This window comes from Nilaparvata lugens, chromosome 1 (assembly GCF_014356525.2).
Source record: "Nilaparvata lugens isolate BPH chromosome 1, ASM1435652v1, whole genome shotgun sequence".
Lineage (NCBI taxonomy): Eukaryota > Metazoa > Arthropoda > Insecta > Hemiptera > Delphacidae > Nilaparvata > Nilaparvata lugens.
This window is the reverse complement of record NC_052504.1, coordinates 649,212-670,934: the sequence shown is the minus strand read 5'-3', so window position 1 is coordinate 670,934 and position 21,723 is coordinate 649,212. Positions and strand designations below refer to the sequence as shown.

General features: G+C 34.7%; 1 protein-coding gene across 5 annotated transcripts in view; it reads right to left on the bottom strand.

Annotated features, from left to right (window-relative positions):
* The window catches only part of LOC111054123 (transcriptional regulator ATRX homolog), a 100,926-nt gene that overhangs the window by 35,194 nt on the left and 44,009 nt on the right, over positions 1-21,723 (bottom strand). For all 5 annotated transcript variants that reach the window (XM_039427094.1, XM_039427097.1, XM_039427101.1 and 2 more), the window contains 7 exons: positions 20,407-20,523; positions 18,407-18,573; positions 16,746-16,906; positions 14,620-14,757; positions 7,962-8,137; positions 6,033-6,260; positions 2,389-2,548 (listed from right to left, as the gene is read on the bottom strand). In XM_039427094.1, coding sequence (XP_039283028.1) covers positions 2,389-2,548; positions 6,033-6,260; positions 7,962-8,137; positions 14,620-14,757; positions 16,746-16,906; positions 18,407-18,573; positions 20,407-20,523 — 1,147 coding nt within the window. The remainder of the gene's footprint in view (positions 1-2,388; positions 2,549-6,032; positions 6,261-7,961; positions 8,138-14,619; positions 14,758-16,745; positions 16,907-18,406; positions 18,574-20,406; positions 20,524-21,723) is intronic.

Here is a 21,723-nt window from a genome sequence, read left to right as displayed (position 1 = left end):
AATTATCCTTTAAATGTCGTTCAGCGAGTTTTCCAAAGAATGAGACCTAGTGCAATCGAATCTTTATATCATAAATCTACTATGTTCCAAATTTCGTGAAAATCGTTAGAGCAGTTTTCGAGATCCGTAAAACATAAATAACCAGATATAAAAATAACCAGATATAAAAATAACCAGTTATAAAAATAACCAGATATATACAGAAATTGCTCGCTTAATATAATAGAATTTATTCAGAGAGTTGCATAAAAAAGACAAGCTTCGCAATATTGAATCGTCACAATCAATAATATTATGCAAGGAGGAGACGTCAAAAACAACACTGCCTCCACCTCCAGGAGCACCCCGTCCAAGAAAATCGATCAATTTCAGCTAATTTAAAGGAAATGTTCATTCTTAATTGATTCAATGATATTTAATTTTCTTCCCTCAAGACATCCAAACATCCGCCACTGTTTATGGCGCTCTTTTTGACAGAAATTCCCTTTTCCCTTTTGATCATCTTTGGAAAGTTGGAGAAATCTTTAAAATTGTGTCTATTGATTATTTTTATTGCGCAATAGTGTGGGCCTTTCTCCAGATGTCTATGTCAAATAGATCATCTGTGCTTCTAGTGGAGAAGATTGTTTTAATTTTCGGAACAAAATATTTCAAATTAATATTTATTTTACAGTTTTGAGTGCTAAGTAGAAGGAATTTTGTTTTCAATTCGGATCTTAATCTTTCTGAGTTCAAATTTTATTGTTTCAAGTGTTTGGTGAGAAAATTAGACAAAAATTTTGTAAAGTGAAGGAAACATAACCTATTTATTTTCTGGACTATTTTATTGAATCAAAATTCGGAGGAGGAACAGTTTTGGGCTGTGTCTGTTGATCTTCCCCCAAATTATTTTACATAATAATTTTGTATCATTGAATCAATAAAAATATGTGCCGGGGATCGAGCCACCCCTGCTCGTATTGTAGGAATGATCAAGTACTACGGATGAGAATTTCCTCCAATTTTTACTAACATATGTGATGACCTCCAGAAAGTACATGGCTGGCAAATATATATATATATAATATATATATATATATATATATAATATATATATATAATATATATATATATATATATAAACAGGATACACACGACACGGATAGATTGAAAACACTTAAAAACTTACATTCAAACGAGAATTTTCGGGGAGCTGGGCCCCCTTTGTCAATTAACCAGGAAGACTTCAACCAGACTTCCTGGTTGATTGACAAAGGGGGCCCAGCTCCCCGAAAATTCTCGTTTAAATGTAAGTTTTTAATCTATCCGTCGTGTCGTGTGTATCCTGTTTATATTTATATTATAAAACTTAAAAGTGTTTTTCTGTTAAGCTCTCTCTCTCTCTCTCTATATATATATATATATATATATATATATATATATATATATATGAATCATATATTTATCTCATATTGATTAGGATTTTAGAGTTTTTAAATTAAAAGTTCAATGAACAGTATTTTGTAATTGAACAATCTTTGTCATCGACAGAAAGATTGTTTATTTTATTTGTTGTCAATATTAACGTTAGCTTCTCAAACGTAATTCAATTACGTTTGAATTACGTAAATACAATTATTTGTAAATTCAATTATGTTAATTCTGTTTCTAATAACAAACGTGCCGCTTGTGCGATAGATAAAAATATTTACTTGAAATGGCTTTCATGTTTGGCATTGACTGAGTTTATATTAATACCCAAAATTTAGCTTTTGGGCAGAGTTCGTTCGTTAGGACTGTGAGTAAAGTCCGGCTGTTCTGGTGAAAAGGATAGATTTTGCTCTTGTTTTATAACACAGTTTTCCTGTCGCAGTTCGGGCAGTTTAAAGAGAATTGTATTATTGAATAAGACTCATTTCATTAGATCAGTTATTTTGATTTTTCAACTAATAATTAACGTCACGTTTCAACCAGTGAATGCCAAAGGGGGAAGCCATCTTCAAAAGGTAGGTGTTATCCTTTTTGAGTTTTCTTTTTTATATTTTCCATAACCACAAAGATTGTATCTTTAGCAGCAGCGAGTAGTTTCCCCATTAATTTCATTTTAATATTGTTTTCTTATAATAAATTAATCTTGATTTGTTTAAATTTAAATATATGTTAAAGACTTATTAAATTATATAGTAGATTGTCCACCTTTTGTTTTATCTTATAACCACCAAAACATATTACATATAGTTTTTTCTTTCCCCCGTTACATATTTAGTGGAAGTGTCACCGCTACCTTACTATTATAATTCTCCCCACCGTTACAAATAATATTGTGAGAAAAATTAGAAATCAGCATAATGGCATTTGAAATGCAATTTTTCAAGAAGAAGAAGAAGAGGAAGCATTGAGCTGGCTCACCACTGTTCTTGTTAGCCCTGGTGACCCGTTTGGCCGACGGCTTGGTCGACTCCGCCTCATTGTCCGACTGTGACGTGGAGGTCTCATCTTCACTGCTGCTGTCCACCACAAAGTCCTTCAGCGAGCCAGCACTGTCATCACTTCTCTCCTCGTTCTCTGCCTAAACAATCATCAATATTTTCAATCTGAACAGCTGATCTTCAATCATCAATATCATACCCGCTCAACAAGAACGTGTGCACTTCAACAACATAGGAGGCAATTCTTTGAAAAACGCCCCTCCAACATGGGAGCTAAGTTTTTCAATCGGTTGCCAATCAATATCAGAGAGAAGGATAATGCAGAAAGAATTAAAAAAATATATAATTTCAATCAGCCCATATTGTATACAAGACTTCCTAAACTGATTATTGTGACACTATTTATATTGTATGAATGCAATGATAAATAAATAAGTATTTGATTTGATTTGACAATCAATTCACCACCAATAAAAGTCATAGATTCACCCAAACAACACAATAAACAATTCACTGTCAATCATCCTATCTTATAGTGAGGTCCACGATATAACGGCAGTGTTCGATTAGCAATGACATTGCTATCCTTGTCTATCATTCAACAAAGCTGATAGCGCTATCTCTATCTCGCTTTGCTCTGTTGCCAGATCGTCTTTTAACAATGTAGAATTAATAATTAATTAACAAAATATTTCATCTTAATTATGAAATTAATTAAAAATATAATTTCCTGCTTGATAAAATATAATATTGATAATTTTAAACGAAAATGAACCGTTAATATTACATCAATAAACCTGTACCAGTTACCCTCCATTGACAAGACAGATAATCGGCAACGTTTTTCTCCTATCTTTCTCCACTGCCATTATAACGTGGATCTCACTATAGTGTCTAATGATGATTTTCTATATATTTTTTAAAATTTATTGACCGAGCGAAGTGATTTCTAAGATTCAAGTTGACGGTTTGGCATTTCTCTTAATGTTCAAATGTTTATATGTTGTGCATTTACGGCGAAACGCGGTAATAGATCTTAATGAAATTTGACAGGTATGTTCCTTTTTAAATTGCGCGTCGACGTATATACAAGGTTTTTGGAAATTTTGCATTTCAAGGATAATATAAAAGGAAAAAGGAGCCTCCTTCATACGCCAATATTAGAGTAAAAATCAGACTATAGAATTATTAATCATAAATCAGCTGTCGAGTTGATTATAAATTGCATGCCATGACGTATGCAATTCAATATCTCAATGTAACTTTGTTAAAAAATCATTTGCTGTGTAGACTATAAATTGCATGCCTCATTGAATGCAATTTTTATGCACTATTAAATGAACTATTGATTGCTTGCAATAACGCATGCAATTAATAACTAAAATAACATAGTATTGTCTCTCGAACTTTCTCTGCTTTGAACTCGGGCTGTCCTGTTGCCAGTATGTCTTGAAGGAGATTAGCTTTTGATGTCAGCATTTTTGATACACCAGCCCCAACAGCCATTAGCCGTTTTCACACCGATATCTCGCTGACACGATTTACTCTGATGGACAGTATAAGAGGAGGCTGCGGTTTATAACTGCGCGAGGTCTACTGTTCACAGAACTACTAGTTTACTAGTGTTTAATGATTGGTTTGTGTTGGTTTGGTGGCCAGATGCAAGGACAAGGTGTACCCTGGTAAGCTGCCGACCACGTCCATAGTGATAGCATAGAGAAACAATAGCGTAAGTAGATATCCCATGGTATAGGGAATTTATGTCGCAACTTTTACTGTTATCTCAAGCCTATTACTGTCGATCATTGTCAATTTTTACTTTTTTGTTGGGGTGATAGTGTATGAACGGCACAATTTGAGAGACTACCAGCGTCACACAGCTGCATGGGAAAGAACTACGTGAACTATCGGCTTGGGATAACAGTAAAAGTTGCGACATAAACTCCCTATACCATGGTATATCTACTTACGCTATCGTTTCTCTATGGTGATAGTGTTCCACAACGAGGCCTGGTCCACCTCACTATAGGTACACCGAGTCTCTGTGTCTAGGGAGCCACTAGTCCACCATCCAGGAGTCACTGAAGCCTGATGTTTTGGTAAAGCCGTGAATATTACCCCGCGAACCATACCTTGCCTATATGCCGTTTCACGGATGCAAAGCTACGGGACGCGTAATGTAATAAGCATAGCATTAGCTCATGTGACTCATATTGAGATTGTACCATCTAACCTAACCTTATCATTACCACACAATACATACAAAAAGGAAACTTCCTATATTACCAATGCATTTTACATGGCACCAAGACCGCGCACTTGGTAGAAATTGAATTCACCCCTAATTTCAAAACACATTATTCAAACTGAAGTATTGAATAAAAATTGATACTCTCACTCAGCGGACAGGATTTTTCCTTTGCTGGGAGATGCCAATAGTGTATTCAAATTGTTTTGTTTTAATTTTGTTTTCCATTATCGAATTATCTCTAAGAAATTAATAGAATGATTTTATACTACCTATATCTCTATACATAAAAATGAAAGTCTGTGAGTTTGTTAGTTACCTATAGACTCGAACACTACTTGACAGACGGCATGAAACATTGGGAATATGTTGTGTAAATATTGGGGATGGTTTCTGACTAGAAATTTTAATAGGGGGCTAATGATAATTATATATTGATCCATTTTAAATACCTATGTTTTCGAAATTGTCGGCCGAGTGGCAAACGTAGAACAGGAAGATCATCATGATTAAAGATCATGTTGTGATAATATTATTTAGCATCTAAACTTACCAGCTGTAATAAACACGTCACTCTGTGATAAAATTGTTTACTGGTATTAAAACGGTAGTTGTAAGCACTTAGCAAGTCCGTATTGAGATGTAAATGAAAATATTGATTGTCAGATAAATTTCATGATTCACTAAATCAAGTCAAGTGTGACATCAGATACTTTGACTTTTGGTGGTACGAAGTTCGCCGGGTAAGCTAGTATACTATGAAATGTTAACATGTATTATTTTGGCAATAAACAATTATTATTAATATCTAATAATATACTAATTTATCAATAGTTATTATTAATTAATTAATTAGTATTACTAATGTAATCTCATAATATTTGTAATACAGTAGTATACTGAATGATGATTATTATTAATTCAGTGATTGGAAAAACTTTTATAAATAATTATTCTGATACAAGCTACTTTTTGACAAGGCGACAAAGTTGAACAGCTGATAAACTTGAGACCGAAGAACTAGCTAAATCATTGCCACTCAAGGCGGCACTGGCTGGATTGACTTTCTTTCAAGATATCGGATTTTGGGGATACGCAAAGACCTTAAAGAGGCATAGACTTACATGCAGCGCTAGTGTCGTACTTGGAATTGAAATCGGCCATCGAGGGGACAACCTGGAAGATTATTACATACCAAATCCTTTGCAATCTATAATATTACAAATATGTATAATATCTCGAGCTAAAATACTCAATGGCAGCCTTCAATCTCGAGTGAGAGCTAGCATTGGGAAGGCATAGGCATTGTGGGTCTATACTTCTTCAAGGTCTTTGGGGACACGATTCTGGCCGAATTTTCATTTTGTATGCATTACCTTTTTCAATTGTCGCTCGAGGTTGTACTTGAGTGCTAGCGGATGCGTCCAGACGCGACTCAACAGCTGGAAGTCGGCCAACAGCCTCACTTTCTGTCCCTTCGTGATGGTGCCCTTGTTGTAGAGGAAGCGTTCGTAAAGTTTCACCTGCAGATCGGTGAGGCGAATCGACAGCACATACTCCTGTTTCGGCGGCAGATACGGCGTCAGCACGTTGTAGTCGCGACGCTGCATCATACAAACAGTCACGCATTCAAATTCTCAATCGGCCACAACACACAGGCTTCGACAAAAGATAAGGTGCTGTCAAAACCAGAGCGCAACTACTGTGTCACAAGTAGAGAACTGTTGGCAATAGCCTGGTTTTCATTAGCAGAGTTAGTAGTAGAGTTCCCTGGGCAAGTGCTAACTATCTTGTGAACTCTCCCAATCACAAACGTTCATGGTAGAGTAGAGTCATACTAGTTTTTGGTAGAGTAGAATGAGGAACACCGTGGGATAGTACTCTACCACGTGCCTTCCCCACCACCGCTTCTCACTCTACTCTACCACTACCATGCTAATAAAAACAGTTTAGAGCTAGTAGAGTAGAATTTTTATTATTTTCAAAATGAAAGATCATTGCATTAACAATATGTTAAGAGTAAATCTTGTCTACAATAAATCCAAGTAAAAACGTTGGCTCTCATTTTTTTTGAATAGAAATTGTGCCGCTCTAATTCAAAAGGGCGAGTCATGGGACTTAGTTAATAACAATCTTTTTACATTCTGATCAATTTCTAAATTTTATTCAATGAGTCAATTTAATTTGAAATTGAACAACAAATAAGCTGCAACAATTTATTACACATTCTATGACAAAAAAAAACCGCCTGTAAGATTTTGCTAACTCTGATCTCTGGTAGTTTGTTTACGAAGGTAGCGTGGACTTACTCAATTTTCTACTAAATGAATATAATTAGGGACTCGGTCAATTTGGGTTTCTAAAACATGAGCAAGACATTATAATGGCACTCGCTATCTTTAGAACTATTAATCTCATCACGACTGAAACCTTTCTCTACATTACGTTGTTGATAAACAATAAAATGCATACACAATTCAAACTACTTTTAATAACTTCACGAAATCGGACGAATCAAACATCTTGAAAATTTATACACTACTTGTATTTCACCACATGTAACACGTTCAAATAGGGCCTTCGAGGCCCGAGGCTACCTCTAGATTTCTATCTGATTCCGGCCGCGGCTTGATTGGAACTGCTCTTTTTCCACGCAAATTATGTTCCCCTTCCACTAACGACACAACGGTCCACGTGGTGACGAGCATAATTCCGTGGGAAAGGAAAATAATGCAAGTTTGAAATATTCCCAAATACTCGTGTATCCATCGCTAACGGAAATACAGTTCTGTGAGAATACCTCAACCCTGCATGAAATTGGAGTCTTCCCGGACGCTACCTAGTTAGCAAAATCTTAATGTGAGAAAATTTATTCTTCAACAGAAAAATAAATTTCTCACGATGAAAATTTACACAGAAAATTCAGCTACAAGATCACTAAAGTCTCATTGTTGAAGTCCTAATTCTACACTTTTCGAATGAACCCATAATGAATTTATCTCTATGGAAACACAAACCCATAATTAATTAATTAATTAATTTCAATATCATCACCATCACAGTATTGATGGAATAATGAAGGAATGCTATCGATCTATTTTTAGACGTGACATATTATGCACTGAAAAACCAGGCAGTGAGAGTACAAACACTATGCCGACTAAGATGTCATTAGCACTTTCAATGGAAAAAAATAATATATACTGTACTTTCATCGTGACCTTTCTCATTTATTTGAAAGTTGTATTCATAAGCGAGGTCTACTGTTCGCAGAACTACTAGTGTAAATGAAGGAATATGCTGACCTGGACTAGTCCATCGAGCATTTTGTGCAGGACGTGTGCTCGCCGCTTCATGACGCGGAAGTCGCGTTCGGTCGAGTCGGCGAATTGGCCGTTGTTGATCGGGTTCACGAACCGATTGGTGAACTCCTTCTTGCTTCCCAGCAGGTTCGGCTTGATGAAACTCACCATGCAGTGGTCTGCAAATCCAATAACACATTACAATATTCTCAACTCGAAATCAATCAATCATTTTATTCAAATCAACACAAGATACACAAAACAAATAAAAAAATCTGGTGTGGCGCACTCACACAACTTTCCTTGCCGTTATGAAAATTGATCACCTGACGCTAGTGTTCACGCGCATCTCAAGTCTACTATTCTAAGATCTGAGCCAGCTGGTGACAGGACTATAACGCTGGAGACACACAAGGTCTGCTATCTCTCCATAGTGAATGATTTAATAGAATCAACAGTTGCCAACAGTTTGCAATTGAATAATCACATTTTCTCGAATTTACAGCTCATTTTAAATTTTAGGTGAAAATGTTACTGAACATTAATTGTAGAGATTTTCATGCTCAATCTTTTCCACTTGATTTTTTTTTGTTTAAATTGTATCTGAAGCCTGATAATTGGGAATCTAAAATCCAACTTTGCATAGATGGGGTAAAGCTCCTGAAATTTTCACAGATATGAGACTTGTGGCAGTTGATAGAGCTTATCAATGACTATTTTAGGTATAAATTTGATCAAAATCGTTGGAGCCGTTTTCGAGAAAATCGCAAAAAACCCTGATTTTGACAACATTTTCGCCATTTTAGCCGCCATCTTGAATTGCATTTGATCGAAATTGTTCGTGTCGGATCCTTATATTGTAAGGACCTTAAGTTCCAAATTTCAAGACATTCCGTTAATTGGGAGATGAGATATCGTGTACACAGACGCACATACACTCAAACACACACATAGGCCTACCCAAAAACCACTTTTTTGGACTTAGGTGACCTTGTATAGAAATTTAGAAATTGGGGAACCTTAATTTTTTTTCAGAAAGCAATACATTCCTTACCTATGGTAATAGGGCAAGGGAAGTAATACAAGAACAACACAATCAGATTATAAATTTCGAAAAAACATGCTTTATGCCTGGTTTTCACTATTAGAGATAGTGGTCGAGTAACTGGAATACTAACTCTATTCTACTTACTTGGTCGAGTAAATGTTTTCACCACAATTGAGAATAGAAGGTGAAGTGTGTTGTCTAGTGAATAGAACTAACCTAAAAATGTCAATACGGAACATTCATTATCGCCCTTCAGCCACAAAGCATTGATATATGCTTAAACTGGTAGTTTTTTTCAACATATTGATATGTTCTTAAAATTGATAGCCTACTGCACGACTCTACCCTACTAGTTCGAGACTCTCATCTTTTCATTAGCATAGTAGTGGTAGAGTAGAGTGAGAAGCAGTGGTGGGAGAGGGCAAGTGGTAGAGTACTATCCCACTCTACTCTACTAAAAAATAATACTCTACCATGAACGTTTTCATTGGGAGAGTTCACATGATAGTTTATTACTTGCCCAGGGAACTCTACCACTAACTGAACGCAAGCTCTTACTACACCAGCTGGCTGGTGAGGTTGGGTAGAGGTCATGTCAAGCAGTTGATTGCTCCAAGGTCTATAAATAACTAGTTATGCTCATAGGTCTATAGGTTTTTATAGGCCTTGTACAAATACAATGTTTTTATAGGCCCTATATTGCACAAATTTTATACAGAAATATTCCTTCCACTCTTCGTAATGCCCATAACTGTTCACCTTATGCGTATAAAAACGCATCAAAATATGATTGATTGATTGAGTAGTTTATTTATGTAGATTACAATATATACTGGCTTATACACTTATATACAATTGCTTACAATACAGCAAAATTATAGATGAATTTACATAATATAGACTAAGAAAATAATTATTGAACTGTATATGATATGAAAAAGCAATTTGTAATATAATAACTACAGATAATAATCATATTGTTATGCATCTACATAAATTGGCGGAGCTTTGGACATATCAATGTCCATTCTTTGGAAAGAATATTAAAAATAATTAAAATAAAAAAATTGAGGGAGATTGGTAGGAAAAACATAGAAGCCATAATTCATTCAAATTACCTATAACTTATTATCAACTTGAGATCCCGTAATCTGCACGTAGTGTGAATGTACCTTTACTATAACAATGTCTTAGCCATGTAATATATAGTGAGCCGGAACAAACATCATCAAACTTTGTTATTAAAAGTTGTAGTTGTCAAATTATATTACAGTTTTCATCTGTTCATTTAGTTCTTCTTTATTTCTTCTTTCTTCTTTAAAGCTTCTTGTATACATTGTTTATAACTTATACTTTTCCAGTGACAGGTTCTTCATTGGGTTGCATCAATGCTCTCGAGGTGTATCATCCTCTCAGTAATTTTTCTATAATGATCAAACTCATTATCATTCAATAATTAACTATTCAAGGATTCAGTATTCAAGAATTACTTTAACCTTCTCAAACCACACAAATTTTATTCTAAATAAAGAACAGACGCCTCTCCACACACAGGCTTGAGCCTTCGTGGACGAGATGCATGTTAATTTTTCTTTTCTTTTCACTTTAGTATCATTATGTATTTATTGTACAATACTTAATCTGATCATAGAGTACAACCTACAAGTGTACATGTTGATCCATTTGAAATTGTACTAACTGTGAAGTATATTCAATTGTGTATTTATTTCATGCAATAAATGAATTTGAATTTGTATTGCTCTGATAACTGGACATGGCCACTGAAATATTTCCACAAAATTGGACTCAGAAATAAAAGTCGGATCGTCAGATGTGTAGGCTTTGTAATCAGTGTGAAGAGACTGCCTAGCTTATCATAATGGATTGCGAGAGACTAGGGGCAAGTAGAAGGGCTCTGTTTGGCTGCAACCAACCACCTGATCAATGGCATGTTAGTATAGGCAAAAAAACTCCTGCATCTTGTAACGGACACAGGTATTTTTTTCAACATCTTTATTGCCCATAAAAACAAAATACAAAATAAAAAAAACTTACAAAAGAAATATTCTAGATTAATATTATGCTATTTTACAAATAAATTAAAATTACATGGCACCACCCAGCAAGGGCAAAACCCTGACCGCTGAGTGAGAGTATCAGCTGTTTAGAATAAATATAAAAATTTATTTACTAATAATCAAAGCTACAAAAAATCGAAGTTCAACAATAAATTACTAGTAATATTATAATATTTGACTGATGTCGAAGAAAAATTTTTGTATCACCCACTTATTTATCTGTTCCATCCTCTGTCTACCCCTATTAGAAAGAGATTCTGACAATGCATTTGGCATGATATTTATTATTTTTGAGCTAAGATACCCCAATTGTCTTCGCACTATTGTCAAATCTGAATAGTTAATATTATAAATGTTATGAGATGTAACTCTCAGGTTATACAAAGAAACGTTATTATTCACTGTAAATTCATCCTTCCTCATCCATGCATAGTAGAGAAGTTTCTTTATATAAATTTGACGTACTGTCATCACTTTAAATTCGGCAAATGTTTCACTACTAGAAAAAGCCCTTGGCTTATTAAGAATTGCTTTTATTATCATTTTTTGAAATGTAAAAATTTTATTCATGAAAACATCATACGCTCCTCCCCATACCACTAACCCATATTGCAGCACCGATTGAACATAGGCAAAGTAAAGGACCCTAAGTAATTTAATGTCTAATATTTTACGGACTTTATAAAAGATAAAGGAAATAAATTTTAAGCGTTTACAATATATTCTATATGAGGCTCCCACTTAAGGTTACAATCAACCATGATGCCCAGATACTTTAGAGATTTTTCATTTTTTAGTTGAGGGCATGCACAATCCTTCCATTTCTCAAAATCACAATTTGTATGTATTTTTTAAATTCATAGCATCATTTGGTTGACCAACTATTGTAGGAGAAAATGTAATATATTTAGTTTTTGATGTATTTATACTCAATGTATTAATATCAAGCCATTGTTTAACAATGGATATTACTCTTTCTGCTCTCGAGTACGTCTCTAACCATGAGCGGTCCTTAACTATTACAGCCGTATCGTCAGCAAAGGAAATTATTTTCGAACTATCAATATTTAGTTTAAAGATGTCGTTGATATAAAGTAAAAATAAAATCGGGGACAAGACGGTACCTTGTGGTAACCCAAAGTCGTTAAGTTTTGTAGTATTTGATTTGTAACTGTTGTTATCAGATATTAATTGTGTCCGATCACTTAAATAATTCTTAAATAATTCAAGGTGGCGTCCTCTAATCCCGTACCTCTCCAATTTTATTAGTAATTTATTGTGGGGTATGGTATCATAGGCTTTTGCCAGATCAATCATTATAGCTAGGCATTTGTTGTTATTGGAAGACATGGCTTCAGAAACTTCATTTGTAAAGGCGGCCAGAGCATCCTCAGTATTTTTGTTACTTTGGAAGCCATATTGATCCCTATGAATTATGTTGTGATTGTTTATAAAACCCATCAATCTAGCTTTGATTGCTTTCTCCATTATTTTTGCTAGATTACTGATTAAACTTATGGGTCTATAATTCTCCGGAAGATCAACGTTACCTGACTTGAAAAACGGTTTAATTCTGGCTGTCTTGAAGCAAATCGGGAATTTACCAGCCTCAAAGCATTTATTAATGATGAAACATAAAGGTTCTGCAATACAAGTAGATATTTTCTTTATTGTAATATTATTGATATGGTCTAGTCCGGGGCTTGCTGAATTCTTCAAATTTTTTATAATACATTTCATCTCATCACTCGTAACAGGATTCAGGGTAAAATGTTCGTTTATTAATGGGAAGTGGTCGTTGTATATTTCATCACAATCTACATTTATAGCCGGAATTTTACTAGCATATTCTCTACCTACATTTGCGAAAAAATTGTTTAATTTATTGGGGTCAATTTTGATATTATTTCCTTTGTCAGCATTTTTACCAATAATTTCCCTCATAACATTCCATAATTTATTACTATTGTTTTTGTGTTCCTCTAATTTATATTTATAATAATTTGTTTTAGTGATATTGATCAATTCATTCAACTTATTTCTATAATCTTTAAACTTGTTTTTTAATAAAGTGTTATATGGCTGTTTAATTAGTTTTAATTTCATTGTATCCCTTACATTTATCGACTTGATAAGACCCGGTGTAATCCAAGGCTTTAAGGCTCGTTTTTTATGTGGAATAGATTTCATCTTTGTAGAATTCTCTATATGACACCTAAGTCTCTCCACAAACAATTCCGTCAATGAATCAATACCGACGTCATCATTAGAGTACAAGAACCCCCAGTCCTCGTCTTCGATGCGTTTAGTCAGTAGTGCATAGTCAATTATAGGAAAGCTACTTTTTTGTTTCGCCTGTCTGTTATTTGATAGATGGATGTGTAAAGTAGTCGAAAAGTGATCTGTAATTGATGTTTTTAATACATTACCAAAAGATTGTTGATTTATATCATTGGTCTTGCTTATTTACTTTACATTACTTTATTAGTCTTGAGAAAAATACGATCAATACAAGTTTGTGAAATTTCTGTTACTCTCGTGAAAGAATTAATAAATGATTCAAAACCATTTTTATTTAGTATATGAATATATTCACTTGTTATATTGTTATTTGCATTCAAGTCAATGTTCATATCTCCAACAAAGACACAATTATTCTTATCTTGAATTGATTGGAGGCTATTCTCAATACTGTCTAGGAATGTAGCAACATTACCACTAGGGGAGCGATAAACTGCAATTATCAGTAATTTGATATTGCCTATCTCTACATTCAAACTTAACGAGTTAGCCTCTTGTATATCTATTGAATAAATCTCAAACATGACCTCCTCCAAATGCCATCACACTTATTTAACCTGGAGCATTTGTTAAATGTTCTATAACCCTTTATTTTATATTCAAATAGAGATTCTTCACATATCCACGTCTCAGTCAAGATAATTATATCAAAATCAAATTTTAAATCATTCAAAAATACTACCAGTTCGTCAAAATTTTTGGAAATACTTCTTATATTCATATGAAATATATTTATAATGTTCAATTGATTTCTAGCTGACGGTGAGTAATCTATGTAGTTTTCTATTTCATTAGTTAACTTTATTTCCTTATCTAGTAAATTATATATTTCTTCTATTGCTGACATAAAAATATGAAAGTCTATTGGCAATTAACTGACATCAAAGCATGCGTGCTGTATTACTAACGTTCATTATTGTTTTTTACCGAAGAGTTCGATCTACTAGCACACTTTAGACTGTCTAGATCAGCGTGACTTACCAGTTCTTACTTACGTAAATATATTTTCCCATTGGTTTGCCCATCTAACGTACTTGGGACACACAATAAGCTTCGGTTGACGTGTGAGGTTCTTTGAACCTTTGGATCCTTGAATCCATCCCTTCAACATGACATGTTTATTCAACGTTTGTGACTAGCATTTCTGTAAGCAGGCAGCCGCCGAAAAACCTATGGGTTAGGCAGGAGCTTAAATTGTGTGAATTGAGAATAAAAAGTTGATTTAGGTACATACATTCGACGAGATTGTTCTGGAGCGGCGTTCCGGTGAGCACAACTCGACGCAGCGTCTTGATGCGAGTCATTGCCTTGGACAGGGCGGTCATCTCGTTCTTCAACAGATGACCTTCGTCACACACCACTAGGTCGGGTCCTACAACACACACCACACAAAATATGCAATTAATAATCCACTCGACAGCTCATTTGTGATGAATAGTTCTATAGTCTGATTTTTACGGTAATATTGGCGTTCGAAGGAGACACCTTTTCCTTTTGTATTATCCTTAAAATGCAAAATTTCAAAAAAACTTTATATATGCGTCGACGCGAAATTCAAAAAGGAACATAGACTACCTGTCAAATTTCATAAAAATCTATTGCCACGTTTCGCCGTAAATGCGGATCATAAATAAATATAAACATACAAACAAAAAAATAAATGCAAAACCGTCTACTTGAATAGACGGTCTAAATAGATGGACGGACTTCGCTCGGTCAAATACCATGTAGTCAATGTAATAATGCAATATAATCTAGAAGGCCTACAGTTGATGATCTCATACAACATAATAATGCAGTATAATCTAGTACAGTTGATAATGTCATCATTTGTACTGGTGTTAATTACTTAATAAAAAAAGTGATGAAGATAAACTACAGTTAGATTCACTTCATATAGTGGAAATCATTGAACGGCATAGTTGCCACGTTTCTTTTTTCACCACCTTCTCAAGTAGATAGTCTAGTTACACAATCATCGATTTTTGGACGTACGATTTTTTGGCGTCCTTATAAATTCTATTAGATGATAAAACAGATGATGTTTGTTTGTCAAGTTCCGTTTAATCTAGTAGAATAATTAAAGTATCGAACGCCCAAAAATCGATGTGTGATTTATTCAAGTATTCCCGGTAAATCTGATATATTAATTGTTGATTCTTATTAATAATGATTGATTATATCACAAATATATTATATTCATCAAGAGAATATAAATAAATCATCATTTAATAATAAATGTTCATAGCTGGGGTTAAATACTCTGGTAGTTAATTATATTTCTCCATAGATTATATCACAAATATATTATATTCATCAAGAGAATATAAATAAATCATCATTTAATAATAAATGTTCATAGCTGGGGTTAAATACTCTGGTAGTTAATTATATTTCTCCATAGATTACAGACACTATTTGGAAACTGTGCAGACTTGGATAAGGATAGAGCTATCCGCTTTGTCTAATGGCAGACAAGGATAGCGAACCAATGTAAATCAGGTGCTGACGTGAAACACACTACAGTTTGATGATATAAAGACCGGGACACATGTGACCGTACCGAGCCCGCGCCGACGTACGGCCGAGCTACGCCCGCGACATGGTGATGATGGCGGTAGGAGAACACACATATCCGTGCGACAGCCGAGCGGCAGCAGTGTCTCAGTTCTGTAGAGCTACTGTGATATCATTTCTGAAAACATAAAACTATTCAAATTGTGTTAAATTCTTAAATTTTATAAGATTTTGACATTGTGCTAATGTGCTCTGATCTCTGTTTGTGATCTCAATCATGTTTTCAAAATTTTGAAACAGTGATTTAGCAATGAATGCCATGACTCTAGAAGAAGACAAAGAGGAAACATTAATTGGGCAAGGAAGAGAACTTGGGTGGATAGTGCCTGGAAATCAAGTCCCATTGAGGCAGAAATTAAATGAAGTTCTACGAATATTTTCGTATCACAAAAAATACTTGTATTCGGCATTGCGATATTTCTCATCACTTTGATCGTACAAAGCTGGAAAATTCCGTATCTCTTCAATAAGTTTTTCACTTTTCATTATACACGAGGCCGCACCGTCACTGTCAAAAAGTAAACTGAACTAGACGGTGACGGCGCGGGCAACAAACCCGGCGACGGTGCTGGCGCGGTGCGGTAGTATGTGTCTCTACACGTTTGAAAGCCTTTGTATTCTCACTCGCCGTAGTACTTCCGACACTCATCAGTGCGGTTATGTGTGTCCCGGCCTTTAGCAGTAGACCCCTATTGAGTTCAGATCATGAGATAGGCCAGGACAAGACTTGAACAACGTGGACAGTACTTTGATGAAACAATAAAATATATTGCTAATACTTACCAGGATCTACCAAGCTCATTTGAAAGGCATCTCTTAGCTTAGCCTTGAGCTTCTTGTTCTGATTGGTGAGGTTTCTGAACATGTCGTAGCCCATGATCATCACTCCGCCCTCTTCGTGCCAATCTTTCAACCGATAGGCTCTCCTGTAGTTCTCTTTCTCACTGGATAAATAAATAGATTAATTATTGTTTTTCACCTTACCACTATAGTGAGGTCCAAGTTATAATGGCAATGGAGAAAAATAGGAGAAAAACGTTGCCGATCCTCTGTCTCGTCAATGCCTTCTATAGACGGTAGCTGATACAGGTTTATTGATGTAATATTAACCGTTCATTCTCGTTTAAAATAATCAATTATACTTTATTAGGCAAGAAATTATATTTTTAAATTATTTCATAATTAAGGTGAAATATTTTGTTAATTCATTCTACATTGTTAGAATACGTTACGGCAACAGAGCAAAGCGAGAAAGAGATGGCGCTATCAGCTTTGTTGAAAGATAGACAAAGATAGCAACATAATTGCTAATCAAACACTGCCATTATAATGTGGACCTCACTATAGATATACAAATAACTATTTATTGCCAAGAAACGAACAAGTCATAAGCAACGTTAAGTACATATCACAAGACATATGACAAGAATAGCAATACCATTGCTAATCAAACACTGACATTATAACGTGGACCTCACTATAGATAAATAAATGGATAAATAGAATAGATTATTGAAATAGATAAATAATTGTCAAGGCATGCCTGCCTCCCAATCAATTTCTGCCAAAACCCTAATCAGAAAAAATTCACAAAGTTCACTGGAGTCTTCAACCTTTTCCAGTACTGGAAAATATACTTTATTATACTATAATAGTGAGATTTACGTTATAATGGCAGTGGGGAAAGATAGGAGAACACCGTTGCCGATTCTGTGCCTTCTATAGAGGATAGTTGATATCTGATGTAATATCTTCTTGTTTAAAATAATCTATTATATTTTATTCGTGTAGAAAAAATATTTTTCAAAGATTTAATAAGAAATTTTAATTATTGAGATTGAATATCTTGTTAATTATTGTTGAAAACGATCTGGCAACGTTGTGGCGAGCTTGAAAAGTATAGCGCTATTTGCTGTGTCGAATGATAGACAAGGATAGCTGATGCCTTCTATACAGGATAGCTGATACCTGTATATCTTTGAATAAGAAATTTTCATTATTGAGATTGAATATCTTGTTAATTATATTTTCACATTGTTAAAAAACGATCTAGCAACATTGCGGTGGTGGAAAACGATAGCGCTATCTGCTTTGTCGAATGATAGACAATGATAGCAACACCACTGTTAATCAAATACTGCCATTATAACGTGGACCTCACTATAATTTTAACTAATGATGATTCGAGTGTAATATTTTTGTTTTTATTCAGCTTTTCAACCGGCAAAGTTTAAAATTCTTAGTTCTTGTTGTTTTTGAGTGAAAATGGACCAACTAAATTTCAGAAAAGTGAAATCATAATCCTATTTCGGACTTTTACAATGTTATCTAAATACGGGAGAGAAATAGTACAAGGAGTATCCTTAGTTTTTCTCTCTCGATCAGTGCTTTCTTGTAAAGATAATAAATAATAAGCTGGTTGAATTATGTGTGAGAATGATTACTTGATAACGTGGGAGACATTGAGATCGTCGTTCTTTTCCACCTCCTTCGTCCACTTGTCGAATTCAGCGTACCAGTTCAGAATGGTCGAGAACGGACACACAATTAGAACTCGTTTCACTCGCGTCAACTTCTTGTGTGTCAGCAGGGTATGCACCAGAGACACCACCTACAAATTCAATTTTATTAAGCCAAATAACTTTACAACTAACCATGTCAACAGGTATTGAAAATTACAGAAAGTAAATAAATAAGATAACAGGAGCTTACAAAAATATAGCACATGTCACATAAAATTATAACATTCTTCTTCTACACTTCACATGAAATAACTGCTATTTTACAGTTGAACAAAGTATAGCACCCTATCATTTAAAACTCTTCAACACTATAATATGCCTTGTCAACCAAAATGCATACAAATCTCTCAAAAAATTAGGACTACTTGACTTTGACAAATTTTTAGGCAGCTTGCTGAAAAGTTGCAAGCCATAAACAATCGGATTCTTATCTGAAAATGTTAACCGATGATGTTCAATAAATGGATTTCTACTACCACATGTAAAATAGTTATGCACTTCTGAATTATTTTTTAAGATGCCAATTCTATCTGCAGTAAAAAGTAGGACGATATATATAGAGATGGTAAAGTGAGCAGCCTAAGATCTCTAAATGTGCTTCTGCATGGACGATTATTTTCTAAATTTGCTAAAAATCTTACTGCACGCTTTTGCAGAACAATAATCTCTGAATGTTTTTTATACTTGTTGCGCCCCACAGCACAACACAATACACCAGATGAGTAATAATAAGCGAGAAGTAAACACTTCTCATAATGGAAGTGAAATTGGGTATTAGAGCGAGGAAGAGCATTTAGAAGGATCTCTCTCTGCCTGTTAATCTAGATTCCTTGGGTAAAAAATACTTTTCGTCTAAATTTTAATATTTTGAATATCACTTTATAGCTTGGCGATTCCAAGTGTTATGAATGTACTAATTGAGAAAAAATTCAGTCTAACTACAAGAAAATTAGATAATTAACATCCTACTTCATAACTTGTAGAACGTTTTTATCAATTTAAACTATGGATAGACAGAGTTTTGGGCGCATGCCTGTTGGTTCATACTGAATGTTAATTAATTATTGATTCTTGGGAATCAATGTTGATGTAAGACTGAAGTGGAACAGTCACATTGATCAGGTGGTAAAAAGGCTCAATGCAGGGGGGTTTGCAATATCAATATTGATAAGGGATAAGGTGGACCAGAGAATAGTTCGAGTAGCGTACTATGGATATTTCCAGCCAGCTCTAACGTATGGCCTGATATTGTGGGGTGCGGCACCCGCTTCAATGATGTTTAGGAAGCCACCAAGAACTCCATGCAGAGAGTTATTCAGGGAAGCTAAGATCCTGCCGTTGCCGTGTCTGTATATCCTAGAGGCTGCATTGTATGGATTTTCCCGCGAGGACGAGTGGACTACAGGCGCTACCGTACATGGCTACAACACACGGGCTGAGACTCCAACCTCATCGAACAAGATTTTTTGAAGCTAAGCCAGAGCATGTCAGTCCAAGGATCTTAAACGCACTACCAGTGCAAATTCTCGATACTTCAAATAGAAGAACATTCAAGAGACTACTGAGGAATTGGCTACAAGAGAGATGCTTCTACAGTTTACTGGAGTTTTTTTCATATACAGTGTGAGAAATAAACCTAGTGAAATATTATAATAGTTAAGATGATGTCATCTTTATTGTTTGGACTTCAAATATTCACGTAGATTTTGATGACCTGACAGATTGTATGATTTTATTGTAACTGACAAATGCGAAACATTTAATGTAAAATGTACATGCATGAATAAATATTATTATTATTATTATTGTTAATGAATTGGCTTACTACTATCGACATTCGGAAAGGGAACAGTTTTGGGCTAGGTCTGTTGGTCCTTTTCTAATCATGTATTTGTAAAAAATGTAAATAAATAAATAATCACCTGGAAGGTCTTTCCAAGACCCATACAATGGGCCAGGATGCAGCCTCCGCCTTTGCTCGTCTTGATGCGTTCCACTGATTCAAAGCAAGCGTCCCACATAAATTTCACTCCCTTTGCCTACAATTAAATAATCACATTCAATACACATTTGTCTGACAAAATGGTTTTTAGTTTCAACTAGATCTGAGTTCTCGGTAGGCTATGACGAGATTCTAGTTATAAGATCAGTAGAAATTATAGGACTACAGAGTTGCCGATACTCTGCGTTACCTCTGCCTTCTATAGTGGAAAATAGGTGTGATTCAAGTTATTCGGGTATATCTGATGAAGATCAACTAAAATATATTTTATCCGCCAAGAAAATATATTTTCTTATTATTTCATAATACATTTTCATGATTGAAATAAATATTTGATAAATATAGCTCAACTAAATTTCATTAAAATACGAGTAGGTGACCCGTTCTCTACAACAGTCTGCTAAAAACACAATTAGATAGATGCATTACTAGTAGTTCTGTGAACAGTAGACCTCACGCAGTATTCTCATCCACAAGTACCTGATTTGAAACTATAGACCTTATGGAAATACAGCAATAGACTGTTTTCTCCACACATCTGTGTAATCACTTGTCAGCTGATTTATGATGAATAATTCTATAGTCTGATTTTTACTCTAATATTGGCGTATGAAGGAGGCTCCTTTTTCCTTTTATTATCCTTGAAATGCAAAATTTCCAAAAACCTTGTATATACGTCGACGCGCAATTAAAAAAGGAACATACCTGTCGAATTTCATGAAAATCTATTACCGCGTTTCGCCGTAAATGCGCAACATTTAAACATTAGGAGAAATGCCAAACCGTCGACTTGATTCTTAGACCTCACTTCGCTCGGTCAATTATCAAGCATCAGGACTAACACTACGTTTAACGCTAAACCACGTTTACTTGTTGATAAGGTTGCATCTATCATAATGTGTTTCATACGGGGTTTAAACGGACAGCTGACATTTCTCCGTTTAAGCCGAGTATCTGCATACGGACCTCAGTGATTTTAATTCCAAGCAAACGTTTCTAAGCCTAACCTAAATGAAAAATTTCTCAAGATCGCCAGGAATTGTCGATGAAAAAAGTAATTAGAAGCTAATAATATTAATAAATAAGTAAGTCTACAACTGCAATAGCGGTATTCAAAATGTTGGAGTTAGCTGGCTAAGTCGAGCTATTCACTAACTCCTGCTATTTGCTAAGTCTTTGATAACTCAATGCTATAGTAGTACGTTAGAAAAAAATTAGCAGACGAGATTGCAGAAAG